This window comes from Cyprinodon variegatus, unplaced genomic scaffold (genome assembly GCF_000732505.1).
Source record: "Cyprinodon variegatus isolate N-32 unplaced genomic scaffold, C_variegatus-1.0 Scaffold181, whole genome shotgun sequence".
In the NCBI taxonomy this organism is placed as follows: domain Eukaryota; kingdom Metazoa; phylum Chordata; class Actinopteri; order Cyprinodontiformes; family Cyprinodontidae; genus Cyprinodon; species Cyprinodon variegatus.
This window is the reverse complement of record NW_015150634.1, coordinates 899,850-926,772: the sequence shown is the minus strand read 5'-3', so window position 1 is coordinate 926,772 and position 26,923 is coordinate 899,850. Positions and strand designations below refer to the sequence as shown.

The window sequence follows — 26,923 nt, the reverse complement described above, 5'->3', positions numbered from 1 at the left end:
TAGAAATCCATACTTCGCCATAACTTTTCTGAATATAAGAAGAATCAACATAGAAGAGGAAAATGACATCAAACACGCCCACGTCGTCTATGCTGGCCGCTAGTTTCCCAGTGATTCTACAAGGCAAAGGGCAAAATATCTGTCAGTGGAAAACAAATATGTCAATATTGTATACTATACTTTAATTCATTACAATGTCTTAATGTTAGTGAGATTATTACAGGGTAATGATTTACTCTTTTAATTCAGCCTTTAAACAAAATTATTTAGTCCTTCATGTTATGGAAATATCCACTCAATATTAGTTTTTAATAAAATGTATTATTTTCAATCATTTCTTAGTCAATTAACAAAGTTACTTTAGATTAATCAATTGAACTTACATCCCTATTTGTGACTCCCACATTGAAGACCTCTGCTCTATATTAAGGCAATAAATGATGGAAAATTACAATTGCTGCCCCGCCAGCAGACAGAGAGCCAGCCCCCCAAAAATCTGGACAAGAACCTCTTAAATAGACAGATTATTTCCTACATTGTGAAAGGGAAAAGTTTATTTAGCTGATGTTGGTTGGTCTAAACCACACTGAGCTATTCTTTAATCCTGAGGCACTGCAGCATGGTCAGGCACCATTTACTATTCGCATCTGACTTCCTGGTAGCTCTATAGTACTGCCAGCAGATGGCGCCAAATCTGTTAATGTTTGCCAAATGTGCCTGGTGCTGGAATTCTATTTAAGCTCAAAAAGGACCATCTAAACATCAAAAGGACAGACTATTGGTTTATATAGTTTTTTTGTAGCATAAATTGTTTTTGCTTTTTTTTGTATGAGCATATAAGTTGACTATCCTCCTTTAAATTTACATTAACAGTTAAAAACTTAAATCAGGTTTCATTCGATTACCCTGGACTGAGTTAAGAACTGAACACACCAAATTATGTACGATTGCACACATCTCTGTTCATCTGAACATCTTTTGCTTCCCTCAGGGGGTATAATATTGCATGTTTCAGGTTTTTCTGTGCTGCAGTATGCTAGCCAACCTCTGCAGTATAACCAATCAGCACTGTCCTCAAGTAACCCTGGCACAATGCAGAAGACCCAGAGAGAAGCAAACGAGTTGAGAGATGCAAGAGACAGAAATATACCAGCCTTAGGCATAAAACTGCTTAGGGTGTGTGCCTTTGATTAAAGAAATAGAAGTTACTATACTTCTGAGGCATTTAAGGGGGGAAAAAATGTAGGTTTTCAAAAAAGGTTGAAGTTTAGGGAATAAAGTATAGTGCTTGTATGTATATGATGCAGATGTGATTTTTTTTTACCATCCAAGTTTGGGGGTAGGTTTTAAATACCCTGCTATGGAAAATCTACACCAAAGCAGTACACAGAAGTATATGTGTACAGTATATGTGAGCTTTGTTCTTGACGGAGTAAGACAGGGACGACCAATGCCAGAGGTGAACTCAGTGCATCAATTTAATTCAAGAAAGTAGAAGTCAGAAGACACAAGGACTAGAAACCATGCAGTGACCCGAGACAGATTAAAGCATATGCCCCAACATGCACAAACCAAGAGTATGAGGGTTTGCTAGTTGAGTAGCTGTCAGGAAAGTATAGGACCACAACCATATGGTGGTGGCAGCAGTGCATGAGTGTGTGGATATGTTTGTGTGTCCATGTTGCTGTTAATTTCCCAGAAACATGCTACATTTTGGGGAGTTATAGGTACTTGTGGGGACCAACGACTGGTCCCACATGAGGAGATATTCTCTTCTTGTGGTGGGTGTTTGGTTTAGGACTAAGATTTCAGGTAAGGGTCTAAATAAAGCCATAGAAATCAATGCAGTATGAGTGGAAATCGATGGAAACAACGTGGGGTTGGGGTACTGATTAATCTTTACCTGTGTATTGCAGCATAGCAGGTGGTGGATCCTTCTACCTCCACCACAAAGTTTGTGTAATTTCATAGTTCTGCAAATGCAGATCAGCTGGAGGTGGAAGCAGCCGGGAACAAACCACTTTCCCAAGAACTGAGGGGGGAATTTTGTTTAGGTTGACTTTAGTTATTTTGTCACCCTAATATTCAATTGATTGTGCCAAGTTAGAGTTGTTTTATTTATTACGTTTTACTTTTGTACTGACTTTTTATTTATTTATTGCTTCTCTGTTATATTGTGCCTCCCTCATGTGGCAAGTTTAGGTCATTCCACCCTTATTTAAGCAGCATCTGTTCTTTATCAGTAGGTCAGTTTTTTGTTTGAGTTAGCTCCTGTTCAGTTGACCTCAGTTCAGTTGGGCCCAAATCCATGTTATTTATAAATTAAGCTATTTTGTATTGCTTTTGAGCATTTGTTAACCCTTTTTGACACTTTAAAATGAAAGTTCTTTTTTCAATTTTTGAAGACCTTTTGTCCTTATATAAGTTTGGCCCCTCACATAGTGATATGGTTGCTTTAAATTACAAGCACAGAAAAACATGCACAGTCAGGGTTTCAGTAATTTATGCACACAGTGTTGCATGTGGAGTTTCTGAAGTATGACATAATATCTCCATAGCAACGTCCTTGGGACTGATTTTAGTGTAATTTTCCAGAAAGCGTTGTGGCATCCTTTAACACTATGAAGGCTGGCCTGGAGAAATTTCATTTTCATGCAGAAAATGTTCTGAAGGAGGGCACGGCAGATAACAGATTGCAACTTGGTGAGGAAAACAGTCTGCTTTTAAAAGCAAGCCCAATACAGATGAAAACCAGAAGCATTGATTCTAGGTGGGTAATGAATAGACAACAAAGTATAGAAACATTCAGAGTCGGTAGAAAGCTTTTTTCTGATCTCTTGTGAAAGTAAAAGGATCATATAAGTACTCCATCTTTGGGTTCAAATTTAAATAAGATAAAATTGGCAGATTTGGGAAAACATTAAAGGGCTCAAAGCCCTTTGGGATGCTTTCACTTCGTTACCTAATGCTTGTCGTTTGTGCCATTAGCGATTTTGTAATGAAAGAAACACTTTTTCTGAAGCAAAGTAACAAAACCATATGAAGCATAGATAAGATGGATTCAAGCATGTCCCTGTATTTGCACAAGTTACGTTTAGCATAACTTGTGCTGAGGACGGCACAGATAAGGAAACAGAGCAATGTCTTCCCCCTGATAACTGAATCCGTTAAAAGATAAAGATGGTGGTTTAAGTTCAGCCTAGGCCCATAGTCACTGCTGAATAACTTCTACAGAGTAAAGGTTTTGCTCATGTCACACAGAGATAGAATGTTACTGAGGGAGCTGTGAAATATCTCTGAGATCAAGAGAAACTATCATATTTTTAACCAATTTAATTATGGCTTTTGGCATAAAATGAAGCAAAAGCCATCTGTTTATTCAAGTTTCTAATTCAAAATCAAATCTTGAATGCATTTTTAAGCAATTAAAGTAGCTAGAGACTAAAAGAAAACAGTTTCTGCAAAACTAAATAAAATTGCAAAGATATGTTCAGATGATAAGTAACACCTCAGAACATAAACAAGAAGCCCAAATATTGGTCTGTCGGGTTAATGCAAAGAGATACAGGAGCCCAACAAATGTTTACCCTCAAAGATTGTTTTCACTGGAATTAAAATGTAAAACAGAAAAGAAAAAAAAATGAGAGCAAGTCACAGCTCATGTGTGCTCATAGTTATGCAAATTTTCAACACCACTGAGTCATTCAATCAACAAGTGAATCCCTGCTCCGTTCAGGTCAGAGCAGAAATGTGGTGGATAAGCTGTTACTACTAAACATCACCAGAGTCATAATAAGAAATAGTTGGGATTTCCAGAGAAACGCAAAGGTCTGCAGTAACTGTGCTACTCTGTCTCAGTCAGAAATTATTTCCTGTAACTGCATGCTTTTATTTGGACGTTCAGTGCGGCCAAATCAGGCTGCTGGATTGTTGTGAGGTATTATTGATATAATACGTAGGAATGTCCAAATCTAGTTATCCGTCCAGATTAATGTTAAACACATTGTGTTTGTGGATCTGTGTTGCTTGTATAAGCTTATGCTATGTATGCGTTCTGTGATTGATGAGGCGTTTGGTCAGATAGATTCCTTCTGACCCAAAATAAATACTTCAACTGTCATAATCATGAAATTTACCAGAATATCTTAATGATGTAGACAGTTGCTGGTTGCACAGATCAGCTGCAGATACAAGAAGTGCTGAAAAAATACAAATCTTTTGTTCAGTTTAGCATGCTGTACTCATAAAAAGGCAGCAAAGTCAACAGATTCAAAATACAATATACCGTAATTTTCGGACTATAAGCCACGACTTTTTCCCCATTTTTCGACCTTGCTGCTTATATAACAATGCGGCTTATCTGTGGACTTTTACAGCTAACGGCCACTAGCGTAATACCTAAATCTATGGATTTTACCATCCACCATGTATACGTAACATTTGCTTCAACACACAAGTACGGTAGCCGCGCGCGGCGGAATGTGGAGGTCCTCCGGAAGCAGACTTCTACCGCGAGTGGTACGAGACAGAACGACAGCCGGAAAGACGGACATTAAACATAAAAAACCTGCGGCTTATAGTCCGGTGCGGCCTGTATATGTACATATCATGTAATTTAGCTTCTGCGGCTTATATTCAGGTGCGGCTAATGGTCCGAAAATTACGGTATATGATAGCCATGATTTCATTCACAAAAATTTGAATTTTAAGCAAACTTTTAAAAGTTTGACAAAAAAGAAATTGGTATTTGTGATGTTTCCATTTGGTTTGAAGTGAATTAACCACAAAGGGTATTGTCGTCCTTCGTCTTCATTCATATAACGTCGTCAGGAAGGTTTAAATGAATGTGATGCGATCAGGGAAGTTGTTCTGACATGTCAGTTAGTAATGGCGGCTTACAGCCATGATTAGGATAACAGGAACATCCACGAAGATGCCGACAGCAAACAGCTAATCGGTCATGTGAGTAAAAGTTTGTTGCCTCAAAAACCTCAAGACCATCAAAAACCACCTCAAATGAGCAAAAATATTTTTTCAAATTTAAATTCATTCAAAGTGCTCATTAGAAACAGCAGATGGAAACCCACCTGGTATGTGACCAGGTCCTATTAAACAGTGGATACTTTCAGGCTCATCTAAAGCTTATCTAAAGTTCACCTCACAAGTTTATTTTTTCTACTCAAGGCCCTTTGGTTAAATGTTATTTTCCATCTGCAGAGCCTGCCGTTTTATTTGGTTATTTGGAGGTTGAGCGATATTACAGTAAAAAGTTTATTGTAATTTAACCTGTTGAAAAGCTGGATGCATAAAAATGTTGTTTTGTATACACTGTGTATACAAAATGACATTAAAGTTTGTCTAAGTCTATTCCACATACTGTTACTATTGATTTTGTAAGTTTTATAACAAAACTATTAAACCTGTTTTGATTGTTGACTCAGTTTTATTTTAAACCGAGTCAGTGATGTCAGATCCACCCTCCTTTGAGTAACATTTGAATGAATGGAGAAAAAGTCTTTGGTTGGTGATTAATAACTCTGCTGATATCCATATTCTAAATTATTAAATTAGTTAAGGCACCTGGATTTTAAGAGCCAATATAGTTGCAGCAAAATCTAGTGATAATCATTTAACTAATAGCCATCAATTGCTTTTACCCTTTATTTGAAGAACCTTTTAATTAACTATAACTCCCAGTTTTAGTTATTTAATACAATAAAAATCTTCTGGTAAATTTGCAGTGTGCTAGCTGCCACTCTCTCTTTCCTTGAATGTAGCAGCTGCAGCATACCCTCTTTAAGCCCATTACCACCACCTAAATGGCTGCAGTGAGGAACTCAGTGTCTTAAGCCGCTGTCACACCTTGATCACTTATCCAGCGTATGCCTGATGCCCCAAAATCTTCTAAAATGCTGGCACAGCCTGAACTTTTTATGCATTTTTTTTCCATTTTTGGGCATAAAGAGTATTTGTAATGAGTTTAGAACCTGTGTCCAACGACAGCCTAACTTATGCATAATGAACGGCAGCTTGATCTCCATCAAATTGCAAAAGTAAGTGTCCTGAGGGGGGCAGCAATGTGCGAGGTGGTGCCCAAAGATTTCTTTGATTGCGTTATTAACCTAGCTGCTGTTTACCGCCTGCCAAAAAAAAAAAAGAAAAAAAGATAAATAAATAAAAGAAAGAATGAAGCTCCACAGTTGCAGGAGATTCAGCGTCATGTCTGCTAGGAAATTTATTGGTCGTGTACTTGAACCCAGGAAAGATCCATTATACTCACTTTCTCGCTCGGCCTATGACAGGGATGAAGTCTGGAGGAGAACTGATGGTTTCCTCCTGTGAACTGTAAACGCGGCCAATATACCATTATACAGTAGCTGTAAGTTAGAAACACATCCAGCGGTCGTCTGGAACACATCAGATACGTTGATATACGTTGGAAATAAGTTCTTGATAAGTTACCTAAGTTATTCACTAGTTACTCATAGGTTTTAGATAAGCTAGACGCCATCACTTATAAGTAACCTACATTTAACGTATGTCAACGATCAGATAACTTACCAGTAACTTATGACACACGTATGAGCACACGATGGTATAGTCAAGAAATTGTGAGCATGCTCAAAAGTTTGAAAATACTCAAAATTTTGACGTATTTGCCATATGTCGTCGTGTGCCAACGTGTTTCAGCGTGCTCATAACTTATAGAAAACTGACCCATAACTTATCCAACGTATGCCTGCGTTTTTGATAGATTTTGTTTCGTACGTCAGGCATATGCTGGTCTAAATCGTCAAGATGTGAAAGGGGCTTTATCTTAATGTAATGTGACCAAAATTTTGTGACATTGTGATTTGAAAATCGCATTTTATTAAATTTTAAATTGCGATTTTATTACAAACACAGGTACACTGGAAACAATCAAAATCTAGATAAGTCTTTTAATTTTTTTCTTAAAATAAGTGCATTTGTTCTTGGATTGAGGAGACATTTTGCCAAAGGAACAAGACAATTTACATTTAAAATACGAAAACACAGCTGCATTGTCTTATTTTAAGTGCATATTTTCTAATTATCTTATTTTAAGAATAAAAATACTCATTCCATTGGCAAACTAACTCCTTTACCTACTCAGATTAAAGGTAAATACTCTTAATTTAAGACATTTTTACTTAATTCTAGATCATTTTGCTAGCTATAATCCCACTTCCTGTAACCATATTTTCATTAACATTTAAGAAAAAAAAACATGTATGGCTTTTGTTTAAGCAAATGCAGGATTTTAGCGATTCTGGGCTTTTCTTCTTTAACTTTTTGTAAAAATAAATTTTGAGTTACAGTCCAGAAGTCTCACACATTGACAAAACCACAGTGGCAATAGTTAAATTTGCACTCCAATGCAAAACTCAGGGAAATAAATAATTCTTAAACTACCCTTCCCCCAAGCATTTTATGTTACAGATGTTCAGGGCAGGACAAAGAAAGTACTCCAAGCACTAGAAGACAAACTGAAAAATAAGAATAAATTCTGGTGCAACATGAGTATTTATTAGTTTGAATCTGTGTTTTTAAATGCAGCACTATTTATTTCTATGAAGCTACTGAAGGCAGAGCTGTGAAACTTTCAGATGAGAGAAAATATCCAAACATGACGTTTCCAAACACTTTGAGTTAATTCAATATGTGAATAAAAATGATTTCAAAAAGGAACACAAAAGCAGGCCCACTGTACAGGAACAGAGTAAATCTGGGGTGGCAGATGGAGGCCTTCTTTAGGGTTTGATTGAGTGCATTTTTTTTCTCCATCTCAGCAACAATAAGCCTAAAGTAGCGCAGCGGGGAGGCCTGTTGTCACCGATTGTTTGTGACGTTAGTTTTCTGTCAGAGATCCGTAATGCGGAAATTGTAGTTGTTTAACTTCACAGAAAACTGAAGAATGTGTGCTTGCAGTTGTCAGGATTTGTCAGCATCTTTTGGTAACTCCATGTTATTTACAAGTAGTGACAGCTAAATACTAGGCTTGTTTGTACAGGCTGAGGCCGCCCACACAGCACAGCCCACCTGTTGACTGTGTTTCAGAATGAATGGAAGAAGCAGAGACAACCCTAATTAAAAGCTGTTGGTGGCTGAGGTGCTTTATAAAGGCTTTAATGCCAAACAGTCACATAGCCTTCTTAACCTTGTCTGTTATCAGTTTTTCACTATTACTGTATTTACATTTCCACACATCTGCTATGCTGTTTGTTTTGGCCCTCTTTTCCACACACTTTTCCCATTCCACATCTATTGCTCTGCAAAAAGCACATGTTCCCTCCCTCATTATTGATGAAGGCTTTCAGCTTGCCTAAACAGCTCTTTGTATGCTAAACATTTCAATGGGCATCAACAACACATGTAGCAAGATGCAGTTAACATCATGCCAGCTCCTGGGATGGATGCATATCTAAGAAACGTCTCTGCTGTGTGGGCTGATTTGGACTGGAAAAATGAGCAAGGCAGATACAGCTTCAGAGAATAAATTTACTGCAGAAGTGTGATGAGTACATGTATTAATACTTTTATTTAGAGTTGGTAATTTCCACCTCTTTTATATATGTTTTTCATGTTTCCTTCTGACCATTGGTTTACAATCAGGCACTTTTTGTCTTAATTTATCCTTCAGCTGAGATTTATACAGGAGTGTGTTACAAGGCTTTAAATATTCAAAAATAAAAATCAAACCAATGTTAGCTGGAATGCTTAATACGCTGTTGCAGATTATGTTTGACATCAGACAAATCCATCCTAGATATATGCTGCTGATTTGTTTAAAGGCTCTGTGGACATGACACGACACAGGGAATCTGTCCAAGACAATCAAACTTGTTGGGAGAGCAGACCCGATCCCTCTAAAGACACCACAGACAACAGGATTTTCTCCCTGATTATTGGTCCTAATAGGCTCCCAATATTCAGGGCTCTAGGAGACGCAAGATAGGATAGAAATCAGCATAGTAATCTGGCAGTGTGGACCAGCCTTGACTTTGTGTAGAACACATACAATGGTCCATTCAGAAAAAAATAAGCAGACTTTCACATAAATCATTTCTTTATTGTTTCCCTTTTCATTGTTTTAATCTGAGTCTAAAACTTTGCAAGAAACCGAGATAATTTTATACAATTAAAAAAATCCTGTTGCAATAATGAATACAGCTATTTTGGTGTGTATTAAGAGTTTCTTCTCTCTCACTACTTTTTCACTGGTTATGTTGTGTACTGCCACCTGTATTTTCAGAGAACACTATACCAGCGTCAACATTAAGCTACAGTGTGTAATTTTCAGCGACATCTAACGTCCAGACTGCAGACCGCAGCAACATGAACATCTCCCCCCCACCGCTCCCCCCCCCAACAGTACGGCGAGCGTTACGGGACAAAATGTCTTCCACGACGTCCACATCACCTACCTTCTCAAGTGATGAGGTTTGTTTACATAGATAATTTTAATACTGCCATCTATTGTTCAGTACCGTCTCAGTTCATCTCTCTCAACTTGCCGTAGTTACTTTCGTGCGTAATGGGCGATCTCGCAATCGCTAGTTTTTTGGCTCTGTGCTGCCGTAGCGCAAAGATGTCTGCCTCCATGGCTGCGAGACCCGCTCCTATGTAATTATAAATAACAAATTCTATGGCAACGCAAATATTAAGGTTAAGAGGCTGAGCTCGTAGATGATAATAAATAACATAGTTACGTATAATATATTACATTTCTGACTGTATATCCCTGTAATTATTACACACTGTAGCTTTAAGTAAGCTCTTAGAGCACATCTTAAAGTCGCAGAGAAACAGCTGTTCCAACCGTTGCATTTCTGAATTCTCCAGAGCGGTACCCGACTTTACACGAGTGAATAAAGTGAATGTGATTGGTCGATTAGCAAGGGGGCGGGATTGTTCTGGAGGGAGCTTCGCAAGCAAGTTTAATTGTGGCCGATTTGTCGGAAGCATCTTGTTAATCAGTTAGCAACTTAGTGCTAGTAGGTTCCGAATGGGAAATTCCATTGGGACTAAGTAGCACTAAATTGGTGACTTAGAAACGACACTGTCAAGGAACGCTATGGACAGAGGAAACATGCAAGAGGAGGAGAGCTTTGTGTCGGAGGTCGTGGATGAGTCTCCTTCGTCATACAATTTTTATTTAGAGGAGGAAAGAGGGGATGAAGATGTTGTGGAAGAGGACGCCAGGGCGGCAGAAGCTTGGTTTGGTGTAGAAGGCTTACAGCCGTACATGTTTGAGCCCTTGCCTCGCAACGCTGCCAGTTCTGTTAGCTCTACGCCTGCTGTAGACACAGACGTCCATCCCCGTGAACACTGGGACGGAACTCAGTGGGAAAGGAAATGATTCTTATTTCTTATTTCAACAGTTGCGTATATTAGCTGCGACATATGAATCAAGATGCTATGACCGAAAAAATTTGATTGACAGATGACTGTTGATATATGATTGGCCAAATTTAGGTGTACAGCTGACTTATAACTAATTTGGCCTGCATAGAATAACGAGAGAGAAAAAACAAAGATTTTAAGACAGGATTTTTTTTTTTTTTTTAATAGAAATTTTCTAAATTTTGGGACGATATCGTCTGATAAAGAGTACATTTATATACACGTTTAAGCCAGAAAGATTTGACATTTAAATATCGTTTTCCTTTCAACTTTAAGAATTGGGTGCCACCCAAAAAGACCCCAAAGTGAAACTGTAACTCAGCCTGGATGTAGCTAATGACCCTAAAAAACACTCACTGTGAATTTAACAGAAACTAGACAGAATCCATGAAACCCATCACCCCTCACTGAAGCTGACTGGCAAAGATATACGATGCAAAAGTCCAGGAAGCAGAAACATTAAACAGTGTTGCTGTATAAATACTGTAGTATCACTGATTAATATTTTTAGTTTATAGAGTTTATACCAGTTTATAGAACTGGTATCAGGTTTGAAAACCTAGTTTCGTAGCAGACCTCGTCACTTCAACTCTATTGCACACATTGCTTTTTTGTTTTAAGAAAATCAGTTCAGTGATACAAGTAAAGCAGTTTCTTGGCTATACTTTCCTACATTGACTTTTTAAATACATACCACCAAACGACGAGAGAATGTAATGAAATTCAATGAAGACAGGCGTCATGGGGAATTTCTCACCCTGCCTATAATTAGAATTAGTGACTTGGATAATTCCCATTATATTGATGAAAATGGAGCTCTGAAATATTTAAACCATTCAGCAAAGCCTCAGTGCTTTACCCCCACGCAGGTCTAAAAAAGCCCTGGCTCTCACAGACACCATTGCCAACAGGGGCAACATGTGCAAAACGCAGCAATAAATCAATAATGCACGATGCCCCATCAACTCTCACACCCTCGATTAAAGGATCTGACACACACTGATAAAAAAAGCTAAAACACAAGCAGGATAAAAACATACACTGAAACAAACACTCTAGATAATCTGATCAATTTCTCTCTAAAAGAAAAAAGGAACAACAACATTATTTATTAAAAGTTTCAATGGATTTGCTCCTCATATTTTCCCAATGCAACAAACCTTCCCTTTAAGGGACAATGTGCCGCAAATTTGGCTTTTTATTAGCAAAAATAGAGTATTGTTTTAATGAATAAACATCCTTCGAAGGTATAGATCAAGTAAAAAAAAACAAAGCGTTCTTATAGTTTATAATAATTAGTATACATATACATGGGGGGTTGCACCCGATGGGACACGCCATGTTGGATTGCCATCAGAGTAGCTGAAAGGGGACAAACTTGTCAGCTTTATGCATTTTACCTTTATCTGAAAATGTGTTGAGGGGAAGAATTCAAGCACAAGTAAAAAGACACAAAATATCTAGATCATCTAGTTTTTGTTGCAACAGAGGATCATCTGTACCCTTTGTGCAGTGAGAAGCGAACAACATCCCTGCAGACATCAGCGCAGCTTTTACCAGGTGGGACAATGTATGAGGGAGGGGGGCTCTAAGCTTTCTACTGGACAAGTGAGTTAATTCAATAGATCAGTGAAGTTGGGGCATTATTTTAGAAACAGGGCAGTGTAATCCAGCGACTAGTCTGTCCACTGGCAGATACGGCTGGTTTGTTTTCTATGCTACACTGGTTGAGCTCCTATAAAAGTCATAAAAGCTTGTGACTGTATGCTTTTTCAGCTGTTTTCAAAGAGATCTTGCATAAGTTTCATAATTTGTTTCATGCGATATGACAAAGGTTATTAAGCCACCTCTGTCGTAACTATAAAAACGGTGAGTTTGTTAGAATATGCTGGACAAGCTCCTTTGCAACTTTTAACAGAGCTGCTGTTATTTTTCACAATTCCTACCCGCGGAATTTCAGTCCTGATTTCAGAGAAATGTTTCATGGGTTTCATCTTTTATTTTAGCTGATTTATGGCAGTCAATTTGTCCCCTCGATTCAGAAATAGAATGTCACTCCACTGCTTCCGTGGTTTTTCTTGAACAGAAAATCCTTCCAGCAAAGAGGGATTAATAGCTATTCAGTTATTCAAAAAAATAAGGGTAATGCAAATTTCCCATAGTAGTTAAATTTTTCATTAATCATAATAAGATGCATAAGGTATAGCTTCCAGGATAATTTCAGTGATTTGAATAAAGGTGACAAGCCAGAGGAAGTATTTCTCTGCATAATCTCAATTTAAAATCTAACCAATGATATTTTTCCCCTCCTATTATTCCCCTCCTTTACAATCCATCAATTGTTGCATTATTTTGAATTACTATAGCAGAGCACAGTGCAACATAATTAAATTGTAGGAAATAAAAAATAATAATCATTAGCCCCTCCCTTCAATTCCATCATCAATTCCTTGCAAAAACAAGCTTTTCATGGTTACTTACATAAAACCCAGTTGTACAAACCCCACTTCAAAGAGGTGAGTGTGCACACAAACCATTAAAGCACAGCCCTGGGGCAGGTTAAGGTGCAGAGTAAATTCAATTTTATAGGCTTGCATGCTCGTAACGTTTTGTAGTGCTTCCCTGTGCTCAGCAGAGCTTTTTATAGAGCTCAATAAAGTAGAACTAATGTTGCAGCTCTTGTTTACTTTTGTTAATCCTCCTTTGCAAGTTAATGAAGCAAACGGAGAATTTGATGACCAAGCAGCTTGCATAGCAAACATCGCACTTTTTTTAATGTCAAGTGATGTTTAGGTTTTAACAAACACACCGTCCACAAACTAAACAGTAAAAGTGCTAATGATTCCACTAACCAAATGTAAAGCTTAATGTCAAAGGGCAGTTTGATGTAACCGGAGTGGGGCTTCCCCCCCACCCCCTGAGGGCAGCTGGGATATCGTTTTTCTGGACTGGTTACAAACAAAGTGCCTGTCACTCAGTCCTTCCCAAATCCTCTTTGTGCACTTTGTTTTTTTTTCTAAGTTATGTTTAGATAATCTACACTTTAAGCTCTTCATTTCAACTTTCGCTTTCAGTCTCGCACCATTCACCTCCTCAGGGGTAGTCACATTTCTCCGTTACGTACTCCTCACCCCGTCGTTCCTAGGACCACTTCTGTATGAAACAGTTCTGCAAAATTCTGTAGTGGGATCGTTTCCCATGAAATCCATTAAGGTGAGAAATAACCTATGAACACATCCAGTCACAGACCATTTGGCATCATCACCCCCTGTTTTAAACAAACATGCACAAATACAGACTAAACTAAAATAACTTTATAGCAAAAGAAAGTAGATGTGATGCTGGAGTAGGACATTAGCCATGAACAATGGAATGATTGTCTATACTTTTTTTTCCAAACTAGAGTCATTATTAAACATTTTAAGAAGTTAAAAGAAAAATCATAATATTTTTATCTGGTAGTGGGACTTGATTTAAATTTTAAATAAAGTTACTTACAGGTTCTGTAATTAACTCATCTTGATTAATTGTATTTTAATTGAAAACCATATATTGGCAAGAAAAACAACCTTTTGAATAAAAAAAAAACTCAATTATTCATTGTTTTAAATCCATTATTTAGTGTTTTTTTTCTTACTTTAAAAAAAAAACAGATATTTAATGCATCTACTTTGGAAAACAACTTGTGCAGAACTGAAAGGTCATGAACATTAATTATATATCATATAAAAAATATACAGCAACAAGGCATACAAGGCAAACTTAAGAGTTTAATGTTTGCTGTAAACAGAAATGGAAAAGTTTAATTTCTGAAACCAGAAGCAGAACTATGACAGTAGAGCTTTGCTTTCAGAGCTGAACATTTGCTGTTCCACATGTAACTTTTAGAGCTATTAATACTTGCACACCACTGAGGCTACTTTTTTCCCCCTAAAGCTAGGTATAAACACAAACCCCAGTCGGCCTCAGCAGATGGCCGCTCACACTGAGCCTGGTTCTGCTGGAGGTTTCTTCCTGTTAAAAGGGAGTTTTTCCTCTCCACTGTCGCCACAAGCATGCTTAGTGTGAGGGATTGCATTCATGTCAATGAGTCAATGAAATCAGCTGGTTTTTCTAAGATAGAAAACATTGAATCAATTGACTGGATGATCTGGTTGAACTGTAAAGTTGTGAATTGGCGCTATAGAAATAAACTGAATTGAATGAATTTAATTAAAACAATTCATCTCCATTTTAGCAGGGAGTTGTTTTTAATGTGTACTGTGTGTGACACATGGTAATGTGTTTGCATGCAATTTAAGCATTCTGATTTGTATAATGGACAACTTCAGCCTTTCACCTCATTTCTGTAACTTTTGCTTTTGTAGTCCAGGATTAGACGAGCATAGTCTACGTGCTCTGACGTGAAATCCTTACTGCCCACCTCATGAAGGTGAAGGAACAGGAGCCAGGGGCTTTAATAAGCTGATTTCAGATGCAGTCTGCATGAGCTGTTTTCAGCTGACCAGGTGAAAATTCAGGACTAAATTGTTTAAAGGTATAATTGACTTTTGAACGGCATAAAATTCTGTTATCCAGGGCTACAGTGCAGTCTTAGAATGTGTGTGTCACGACAACATGAAAGCTTTCAGTGTCCCTCAACTTAAAAATAGAGCAGAGAAAGCCTCTTTGTGTTCGTCCCTTTCAAAGGAGATATCCACAAAGGTTTGCACTGTCTGCTTCTCAGTGACTCCGTGTGTTTTCCCTAAACTCTGCACTCAAACAACACTCTTCTTACCACTGGGAAGGCTTATATTACTTGCATAAAACTGAGACCTCATAGCATTTAAGAATGGCACCAGTGACCTAATTCATGGTACACTTTGGAGATAAACAGGAGATAATTACTTCCATCTTTAATCTCAGAACCTAAAGCTCATCCTGTGTAACAATTATTTTCATTGCTAATATACTTTAGCCTCAGGAGGACAATTCATTCAGAAATGAACAAAAGCATATGTGCACATGGATCAGGACTGTCTGAAATAGATAAATGACGATTAACCCCTAAAAATTATGTATAAAAACAAGCATCCAGTAAAACCCAATGTAATACTGCTTCCCATCTGAAAACCTAACATGACACCAGCTGGAATAGTTTCTCTTGGTTTTTCCTTCAGGATGTGGAAAGCCATCAGGAATTTAGCTGAACTATTCTGTGGAAGTATCATTTTAAAATTACAGTGTTTTATTCTCCAGACAGTAGATTTCTGCATCCAATTACCCTAAACATCATTACGCCCCCCCACTTTATCTGCAAGAGAACAGCAGCGTATGCAGGGATTTCTAACATGTCAGTAGTGCACAGGGCTTCCTGTGAGCATCAGTTAATCTCTGTAATAATCCCAGCACATCAGGTACCAACCGGTTTGGGCATCTTTCTCTCTCCTCCGCTTCCTTCTTGCTGATGAAACACAAATAAGTTGTCCTCCGTCTTCCTGCAGCTCTCTGGGGCTCCACCACCTAGAACACAGAAAAAACAAGCCATTTATTTAGGTCCATTCTATATCGGTAGAAAGATCACAGTCACTACTGTTAAGGTCACAAGCAAATGCAATTAATTTTTCGAAAAGGGTGAACCTTTTTCATCCTCGCTTTTCACAAACGCATACATTCTCCTTCAGGGCTACCGTAGACTGGCAAAACTCTCCCTCACCTCCACAAATCATTCAGAGCTTCCAATCCTGGTGTATAAAAGTCATCATTCAGACCTCTTCATTTTAAAAGAATGGGTCACTTTTACGAGCTTAAAAAACCTATCATGGCATTATGATAGGATGCAATAAGAATGGTTAATATTCCACTTTAAAGTAGTATTTTTTAAAGTAGTATATTCTAGTATTATAACCCAGTGAAAACCACCAGGAATGGGAATAACCTACCAACTTCAGAGTAAAGAGGTAGTTAACAGAAAATCCGAGCGTGAGGAGCAGGATGCAAACAGATACCCCATTTAAACTACCCTTGAAAAACCGTGCCGGGACCGGTCCGAGCTCAGTAACTGAGATAACTTATCGTGTGTAAATGGAAAGCAAACTGAACTGAACCGAGCTAGACACAACCAAACCGCGCTAACTGCAGACCAGTTCCAGAGGTGGGCTCGGCTCTGTTTTTCCCTGGCTCGTTTCTCTGATAACAAGAGCACATGAGCAGAACGCCTCATCTCCGTCTGGCTGCACATCCAGAGTCACACTCCATTCCAGTAGTTGGCGGTAATGCCTCGGCGGAAGTTGCTTGCCAACCAACACAAAACAGAAGAGGAAGAACAACTATAAACAACAATCGAAATCTTCGCCACGCAACATTTTAAATAATGGCTTCAAAAGAGAAAACACACCGAAGTACAGCAATAATAATCAAGCATAACTTTCTGAATGTGACGGGCGCCGCCATTTTGATTTGCTTGATTCCCTCCTCCTTCATCTTCTTCTTCTTGTGTTTTATGGTGGTTGGCAAACAACTTTTGGTGCATTACCGCCACCAACTGCTTGATTTCCTCCTTCAATACTGGCAGTAATACTGCAGATCGTCACTAGGAGGCGAGGAGTCGAGGAATCGAGATAGCTTGATGTGTAAACGAACGTCAGAACCGAGCTCGGCCTGGTTAACTGATCCGAGCTCAGACCGGTCTCGGCATGGATCGGTTTTTCAAGGGTAGTGTAAATGGGGTAAGAGCTTTACTGAACAGGTTTTAATGGCTGAGAAGCAGCGTGTTGATGTTAAACTCTAGGTGTAGTAGTGAAAAGCACAGCACAACAGGACTCTAAAGCAGGGGTTCCTTTAGTGGAGGTGCTGTTAAAAGGCAGTTTTTCCTCTCCACTGTTGCTACAAGCATGCTTAGTGTGAGGGATTGCATTAGTCAATGAGTCGATGCAATCAACTGGTTTTCCTTAGAGAGTAAACTTTGAATTAATCTGACTGGATGATCTGGTTGAACTGTAAAGTGCCTTGAGACGACATGTGTTGTGAATTGGCCGAGGAGATCACCACACAGCAAGCTGGGGGCCATTAGATTGTTTTAACAATCCCTGAGGTATCTAGAGGGCCAAATTATACAATTAAATTCATAAACGGGTCTCTTACATCAAACAAATAAATGTACCATGAACTAAGCAAATTTAACATTTAGTTATTTCAATACATAATAAAAGATTAGATAAACCGATATACTGTAATCCATCCCTTTAAATATTTAAATATAAATTTAAACATTAAAATGGGCAATTCAATTTACAACTGTCCAAAAAAAAAACATAATAAATATAGAGTGAAGTAACTATATGTGTTTTTTGGGGTTGTCAATGTGTTGCATTGTTATTTTAGCGATGACAGGCTGAAAGGTTTGGGAACCTCTACTGCTTTAGAGCAGCAGAAGGTAAAAAAACAGGCTTTTCCAAATGGCAATCTGATTGACAGGCGTGGGTTTGCAGTTTGTCAGTAGATCAGCACCTGCCTGATGGCATTATTATTCCCTCTAAGCTGATTGCCCATCCTCAGCACACAGGAAAATCTATGCAGCGCATAAAATCAAACAAACTTTAAATCAATCAGATCAATAAAGTTTTTTGCACATCATGTTAAATCAGTGTGTCATTTGTTTAATGTAAAATCCACAATAAAAATTTGAGATATTGGTGGCCCTATGCTCTGGATGTAGATCCCAGACCCGCTGCACAGCAGTATTTTGGCAAGGCTGCAGTGATAGTTTAATTATTATATGCCAAAAAAAAAAAAAATGTCCATTGTTTTCCCTCATGTACCGAACTGAAAACTGTGTTTAGATTTTGCAAATGGAGGAAAAAGGATTGATGAAACATAAGTTAAACTGCAATCACTGAACCCAGGAATATAACCAGACAAATATCCCTCAATCCGCCATGTCCAAAAGTAAAAGACTAATAGCAAAATAAACAAACACAGATTTTAGGAACGTGTGTGAATTCTTGAAAAATAATAGGGTAATCTTGTTTATCTTTTTTTTATTCCAGATTGGAACCACTTTCAAAGTATCTGCAGCACTGATAGCTAAAACAAATAAATGCAAAGCTGTAATAATCCATAGCATAAAATCAGAATAAACTAAAGTGGAACCCAACAGGTCAGGCTTCAAGGAAGGAAAACAAAAAAAAATAAGCTGACTTTGACCAGCGATATGTTAGTTTCACAGACTTTTTCACAGCTTGGAACAATGAGAATACGAACTATATAAAATCAATTAACTTATTGATGTAGTGAAATATTTGTAACCTAATAGAAGGTGTGCAATAAAAAAAGAAATAGTAGCTAAAAATGATCATCTGTTGAGCAGCTTTATTTACAGCTCTTATTGAATCCAGCTGATATGCGATGATACTTTTAGTTGTTTATCAAAACCGACATAAATTTTGGTGACATTACCAAAATAGCTGATTCGTTGGATTGTCCTGACATGTTTTAATTTGGGTCAATTAGATAATGTAATCAGTTTACTTGAATCTCCTGATATATGTTCTTTGCATTGTAAGACAACAGCAAAACAGGAGAAAGATATTATTTAACAAATGACTATTACACAGAAAAGGCCAATTTTTTCCCACCCACAATGCAAAGTGCTTTAGTGATGAGAACAAAATGGAAATAGCAACTTGAAATAACAGATCTAATCTCTTTGAAAGTGTTTTTTTTTATTCAACCACAGAAAAGGGACAGTCCCTTGTAACATTCAGCTGCTGCTTAGTGTTGTTGGCTGCAGCAGAAAACTTCCAGTCCATCCAAAAAAGAGAGAACGGCGTCCAGGAGAAAGCAGCTTTTAAGACTCCCTGCCAAGTTTTGTTGATGGCAAAAATGAGGCAAGGGAAGTGGCTTGTATCTAAGAGAAAACCTCAAATGTAGTAGCAGAAACCACACAGGAAGAAACCGAAACAGCTTCATGGAAAGAAGGAAACAAAAACCTCTCCTTTGTTCTGATTTGCTTTTCACACACTGAAAAAAAGCCTTTCACTGCAGCCTTATCTCGACCTTCAAGATGCCTAAAACGGTTTATGTAAAATAAAGAGATGAGTTAGTAGGTGTCCCAAAGGTGCCGGATCTTTTGTAATGTGCTGAGCCAGAAATAGACGTCTCTCAAGTGTCAGTGCAGAGAATTAAACCAGGCTCAGTCACCAGCTTTCGTTCTCTTTCAGGCGAGTCAAACAATCAAATCTGGTGTTGTGCATGAACATTTGGACTAAAAGCTGTACCAGCAATACAGCGATTAATAGGGTTACATTAAAACCACAACAAAAAAAAAATATACAGTATGTAATTGACAGGAGGTTATTATAAATTTAAAAAATATATAAATCAGATCTATGCAAAAGTCAGTAAAGCAAAAAGGAAACAACCAGCAGCAGCTGATTAATATCTCAGAAGCTGAAATAACTTCCGCAAATCCTAGTCCAGCATAAGTAACATTTTAGTGTATACCAAAAGCTTTTTTTCTTGGTTATTGGTCCAATTACATGTATATATACACATACACCTAAAATTGTAATCAATAGAAGTAAATTAATAGGTCAGCTCTTCACATTTAAACCCAGCAGTTGAATGGATGTACCTAATATAACCTGCAGGGGGCAGTAATGAAGTTTGAAGATGTTTCGTTTCCCATCCTAACCTCGAACTCAACGCTATTCCTGACAATTTGAATTTAAAAAGCTTGGGATTGGAAGCGAAACGTCTTCAAACTTGGAAACAAAGTCCAGTGGATTGTTTTTACCTTTTGGATGACTATGACCTGGATGACTGATAATGTTCACCACCATATTACATGGGATATAGTGTTTACTCATCAAGCCAACCTCCCAAAAAGTCCAAAATTTTTATGGATCTAGTTTAGCATGAAAGCTAGTTGCTAGAAAAGCACTGGAAGAGAGCTGCTGCCGTTTTTCTGTCTGAAAGTCTTGTTGTTTAATCACCAAAATGCGTGACGGCGGCTGCAGTGGGGTGGCTAACCTCTTAAGGAAGTTGGTGTGGCGTGGTGGTTCGCTTTGGCTGTACTGCAGAAACCTCTCCTACCACATGTGCACAAAGCATTGCCAATGATGCCAGTAGTCGTCTCTTCATCCCATGGATGAAATTTTGATTTCAGAAATGGGGGGACACAAGTATATTTAAATATAACTAACTTAAGTGAAGTGACCATCCAATCACAGACCCAATTCAGTGGCGCATCAGATGTTTGCAGAGTGAGCTTCTCAGGAGCGACAGCGGTGATAGCCAATCACATCAAGAAATGCGGTGGGCCCATCAGGAGCTTGAGGGCGGTCTAAACTCAGGGAGGCGGGTTTCAGCTTGGGCTGCATAGGGGTGTAAATCACACACATCATGACGATTCGATTCAGTATCAATTTCCTGACTCAACGATTTGATTATTGTCGATACTCAAGAATACACTTCGATTCGATTAATTGGTTACTTTTTTTTTTACCCTAAAGGTTAGACAATGTTTCAAATTTGATATAAATCTATAAAAGCTGTAATATCGTTATGCTTGTTATCTGAGAAACAACAGCAATGAACAGTCGTAGCAAAGGTGTTCAGGAGCAAAAGGATAAAAAGAGACCGGAGGGAAAAAATAAAACATGATTTGATTCTCTTGCGGACGTGTCGAGGCATCGGATCGTCGGCTGTTGGATCGATGCATCGATACAAAACGATCATTATTCACACGCCTAGGGCTGCAGTTTTCCGCTTGGTCCTAGTGCTCGACAAATGTCTGTGTACTGTAGCCCAACATTGTTTTTGGACAATAAATCTGCAGGGGACCAAAACGGACGTTTGAAAAAGTGCATAGGACATGTCCCCAACACCATGAAATTACGTCTATGCGTGATCCCTGAATAAAACGAAACATAAAAGAACAAACAAAGACGTAAAGCCTTCTAAACACACATCATTTTTAAGCCATTCCAGTTTTGTTTTCCCACTTTTTAAGCAAAAGTAAGGTGGAACCTAGAAATCACTGCTTTACCAGGTGGGGAATCAAAACACTTTGAATCATCAAGATTAATACCAGACCAGAATACTAGACCAATCACGTAGGTGTTAACATTATCCATATAGTCACTAGATTCAATAGGGGTCACAGTTTTAATAACTCCTCTTACTGTCCTCAAGGTTTCCATTTTCTTGCCATAGCATCAGTTTCAAAAATGGTTTACAAACACAAAAATTGGCTGAGTATTTTTGGGCTGTTGGAAACACAAGGTGAATATGCATTGGTGGAAAACAAATATGTCATCCAAATCTTTCTGCATAGCATTAATCTTTAGTAAAATATAACTCAGGGTCATGCACTGCAAATCCATATCCGAGCTTCCAAATAGTCTTATTCCTTGTAGGAATAAGAAAAATAAATATTTTGGATCAGTGTCGAACAAATTCAGTCATATGAGGCAGTCGTCAGGCCTCCTTTAAATCATTCAAGGGTGCACCACACCTGAATCACAACAGGAAAACATTTCATTTAGATGTATTTATAACTTTCAGCGTACTGGTCCATAAATACCAGGTTTGGACACCCCTGTTCCAAGTAACTAACAACGGCATGAGCTGAACCCATTTAGCAGCTGTCAAACTGCCTAAATGATCGTCCTGTTTCCTATGATCCCAGAAAGCATTTTCCAGATGTTACACACAAACGGCATAATAATCTATTAGATTTAACTCCTGCTCATAGTGCGAAGGAAAAACAAAGTTTGAATAAATGAAAATTTTGACACAGACTAGGCAAGATGTTTGAAATTTAGCTTGCCCTCTTTAAAGTAGAACAGTTTACCCGAACTACCCTATGAACTTCCACATATAAAAAATCAATCAACTCTTCTGTCATGACCTAATGGACTAACTGTACTGTAGGTCATTGGGAATAATGAGCTTTAAAGCACAGCTGCAATGCGTTCTATCTTTGAATAGCTTTTAATGTATACCAATCTCTGTAGTTTCTTTTTAACTTCAGCTGTTTTATTCTTGCTCTCCTCACTAATCAACCAATTAACATTAGTTAATGCATTTATGGTCTGCTACTGTGGTCTTTTCAGTAATACAGTTTAATTTTTTTCCTCTTTAGAACACAATACTGTATAGGTATTTTATGTAGGAGGACATTCTTCTGAACATAGGCCATAGTTTACACAACAAAACCTTAAAAAAAGTGCATTCTCAGCTTTATGTTTCATATAATTATTGTATTTCATGACACTGAAGTTTTTTTTTTGTTTGTTTTTTTTTTTACACTGAGAAAAACTGGGATTTAAGGTGATTATAGGAACTGGACAATGTTCAGCTTAACCTGCCAGTCAAAAACCCAAATACTAGATCTCCATTCCTTCAGTTAATGCAGCTTACGTAAGGACTACTAGTTCATGCAGACAACACTCTTCAGTGAGTAAGTTGTTACTGATAAACTTCTAAATTAGTTTGTGTCCAATTTGGGATATTTAAAATGAAGTCTGAAGAAGCACTAACAAAAACTTTTTTTCTTCAATTACAACATGTAAGCCATTCTTTTATGTTGCTACCACAGAGAGCTAAACTTCAGTGTTTGCCTATTTGGCTTTTTTGCCGTTTTGTACACTAAGTTTTGGTCACTTTGTCGTCCACGTAGGTCATGTTTTGTCAAATTGTGGATGGAGCAAATTAGGGTTGAACAATACATCCAACCCTCATCCTAATATCAGCGTATGCAATCAAGGGAATGTTTGGGTGCAATATTTGGGAGGAGGTAATATTTCCAGTATTATTGCAACTTTGCACGGCTAAAATACATTTGACTACCTGAATGGACTTTAACTTCTCTCAGTGGCTGAGTATTTATCGGTGTGTGAGATCCAAGAGAGTAGCAGTGGGAACAATGTGGAACGGTAAAGAAAAGTGGCGTATTAAAAGCAGAGAGTAATTATAATCAATCCTGATAACATCGCTTACAGCATCTGTATTTTCATGAACTATTTTTGCTGAAGGCATAGGTCAACTTTACCCATTGACGGCCCTTCAGATACAAGGATGCAAGTTTGTTTGCATTATACACATCTAAACATTGTTGAAGACGAGCCATTTTGGAATGTTGGAAGCCATTTTTAAAACTAAGGGTATACATACTTTAAGGAAATTAAAAAAAAAAAAAAAAGGACATGCATCCTAAAGAGATGATTTCCAAATTAAAGGTTTATAAAAATAAAAATAAGATTTTCTCCCCCAAGAAAGTTGACTCTAAAATACCCCTCCAAACATTGGAGAGGAATTTTATTAATAGCCACCGAGGACAGGAAGGCCAAAAACAAAATTGTAAATGCGGTTAATAAGTTAAATATAATTGGGTTCTGTAGGGAAAAAAATAAAAAAGTATCAGTTGATTTGGCCTTTACAACACTGGAGATGAAGAAGTGATCCTGAATCTTTCAGCTGTGCATCGCTACTTTTTATAACTTAGCATGTTTTATTTAAGATAGTTTACAGTTTCATGCACTATTAGTCAAAATACTCGTACACTATATTAAGACATGAGATTTGATGACATCTTAAATTCTTAAACTAGGGTTGTCAAAAGTATCGATACTCAAAAAAGTATCGATACTGAAATGCTGTATCTGGATAAAATACTCGTTTTTAAAAGTATCGATACAGTGCTACCACCAGTGGCACCTAAACAGTCATTCATCTAAAGTGCAGAATAGTGGAAAATGCACTTTCTGAACACTGTGTGATTGAATAATTCTGTGCACTTTTCAGTTTCACACTTTTTTTTTGTAAGAGGTGCAGCTGCTGAGAATTATTTTTGTTTCTTAACTGGTTTGGCTAGTGTCAATGCTATGTGTGCAAAGCATAACCGAGGAAGGAACACTTAATTTTAATTTTGTAAGTTTTTTCATCAAGCTTGCTTAATATTGTGCACAGCATACAACCTTTATTGTACTTATTTATTGTACTTTATTTATGAATGAAAATATTTCTGTAGAATTTTGGAGTCTTTGTTTTTATCCTTGTGGTATCGAAAATGGTATCGAGTATCGAATATTTTCCTTAGTATCGGTATCGAGTTGAAAGGTTTAGTACCGTGACAACCCTATCTTAAACTATAGGATCCAATCTGATGATGGACCAGCTGCTCTCACACACCAAACTTTAAAATACACGCAGCCACAAAAGTGTTGGCAAAAATGTCCTTCTACCTAATTCACCTTTCTCATTATCACAGACAGCAGGAAGAGCAGAGATGGAAAAAAGTCTGTCACTAATTAAGTGAAGGGATAATATAAGTGTTCAAAGTTTGACTTGACCCAAATACCTGCAGCCAGGAGATATGAAGAGGGCCTGAAAGGTAAAATGACTCAAACTTATTCTATTGCTTTCCTTTACAACTAAGGCACTAATACTAAGAAATTTAGTGAGTCCAAAGAGGAAAATGGCTTCATTTAATAAAAGATTAGATAAATAGATCTCATAATTAGGTTATATGCATCTTCCCCACAATGATTAGAATAAGTAAAAGTTGTATTTTATTTTGACAAAATCAGTCAAATCTAAATCTGAAAAAATGTGAAGTATTTTTGCAAAAACATTGCGACATCCTGGCTATGCCTGGTAGATGATTTCTGTAAAGCATAAAGGTTTCAAAAGAGCACAGGCTTGCTCCTTGTATTTCATGAACCATCCCATAAACCTGGACACACAAGCCTTCAGGGTGTGTTTATTCGTTCAGCGAGGGAGGCCAGGAGGTCACTCCCAGTGGATCGAGCTTCCAGGTTACCATTCATGTAGAAAGAAACTCTGCACTCTAAGCACACAGCGCTCTTTCATCCTGTTTTCTCAAAGGTATCACTGTAACATTTCACCCACAGCTTTACTCTGGTTCCTCTCTGATTTACAGTCTGCTCAGTCTCATCTACACCCTTTCCTCTTCCCATTTACATCGTTTGCTTCAGTTTTTAGGAAATGTTGAATTGTGAATGTTTTCAAATAATAAAGAGACATATTGATCAATGGCATCAAGTGATCTCAGTATTTAAATAAAAGTTCTGTTCTTGCAGAGACGTCTTGTTTCAGAGGTCACCTGCAGGAATACAGTGCAAGGAAAAGATTGATTCATGGGTTTTTGCTCATTAGGCATCACCAAAAGAAAACAATTAGAAGGAACGACTCTCTAAAGCAGGCCAGACCAAACTAATGAGTGAATACTGGGTTATAAGACAGAATGTTTTAGTTGAAAACCCTCCTGCTGGTTTTTCAGTCAGCGGGGTGGAGAGTTCATATTTCTGATGATGTGGCAGAAGTCTCTAGCTTGCCATACAGTTTTCCAATGCTTTCAGGAGTTCAGTTATCAAATGAGGGGTTCCAATAACAGTGAGCATCACCAGACAAAAAAACAAACTTCACTTGAATCTAGAAAACCACCTAGAATTGTCACTTCAGGTGAGCGAGTATTATACTGGAAAAAATCCAATTCTAGATAAGTCATTTTTTCTTAAAATAAGTGCATTGTTCTTGAATTAAGAAGGTAAAAGAGACATTTTTCAAAGAAAATTTACATTTAAAATAAGAAAACACAATTGCATTTTTGAAAGCACATTTTGGACAAAAGAAAATCGTTTGGTTTGAGAGGGGCGTAAAGGAAGCCATCTATGTCAAGGAAGAAAAACCAACCTTAAAGGGGTCATAGAATGCAAAACCGAGTTTCCTTTTTAATAGATAAATAACGATAGTTCAGTGGGTGAAATGGACGTACAGAGAAGTTCAAACCCCATCAACACCTCCTTTCTCTGCAAATCTCACAATTCTAAACTTCCACCATAAAACGGGCGAATCCATACAAAGCACCGAGTTGACATCAAGTTGGGTATGTTGCCTTATTTGGTTCTGGCCTGTACTTTTGTCAAGCCCCGAAATTGACATACAGACCAGCCCACTGGTTCACGGCCCATGAATAGAAGTAGATGTAAGATACCAGTTTAGCCATTTGGCCTACAGTTGGGTTTACTTCTACAAGAATTACAAAGCAGGCAGTTTCTCTATTGAAAATGAGTTGCTGGGCCGCTGACTGGACCGGACCGGGCATTCGAACCGAGCCATCAGCTCCGGGGCTGGTCCGGGAACCCCGGTGGACGGGGGCAAGGAGCCAGGCTGGGACGGAGCAACCAAACCCGACCCGGGGACGGTATGTTACCCAGCGCATGCCTAACCGTGCTTCACCGCACCTGCCCAGTAAGGCATGCGGGAGGTAGCATGGGGTAACTGGTGTAGGGTCGGGTTCTGTTGCTTTGTCCCGGAGCGACCAGCCGCGGAGCTGAAGGCTTGGTTCAATGCCTGGTGTGTTTCGACTACGTGCTGCACTGTAGTCGACCAAAACCCCGACGATTTAGAAATTCCCCACCGGACATTTTTTTAGGTTTGAAAAGTAGGACATGTCCGGGAAAAAGAGAACGTCTGGTCACCCCACCATATC

At 38.1% G+C, this 26,923-nt stretch overlaps 1 protein-coding gene across 1 annotated transcript in view; it reads right to left on the bottom strand.

Moving 5' to 3' along the window:
* The window catches only part of LOC107087342 (radixin), a 63,528-nt gene that overhangs the window by 28,954 nt on the left and 7,651 nt on the right, over positions 1-26,923 (bottom strand). Inside the window, exon 2 of the mRNA XM_015378872.1 lies at positions 15,830-15,927. Coding sequence (XP_015234358.1) covers positions 15,830-15,841 — 12 coding nt within the window. The 5' untranslated portion in view covers positions 15,842-15,927. The remainder of the gene's footprint in view (positions 1-15,829; positions 15,928-26,923) is intronic.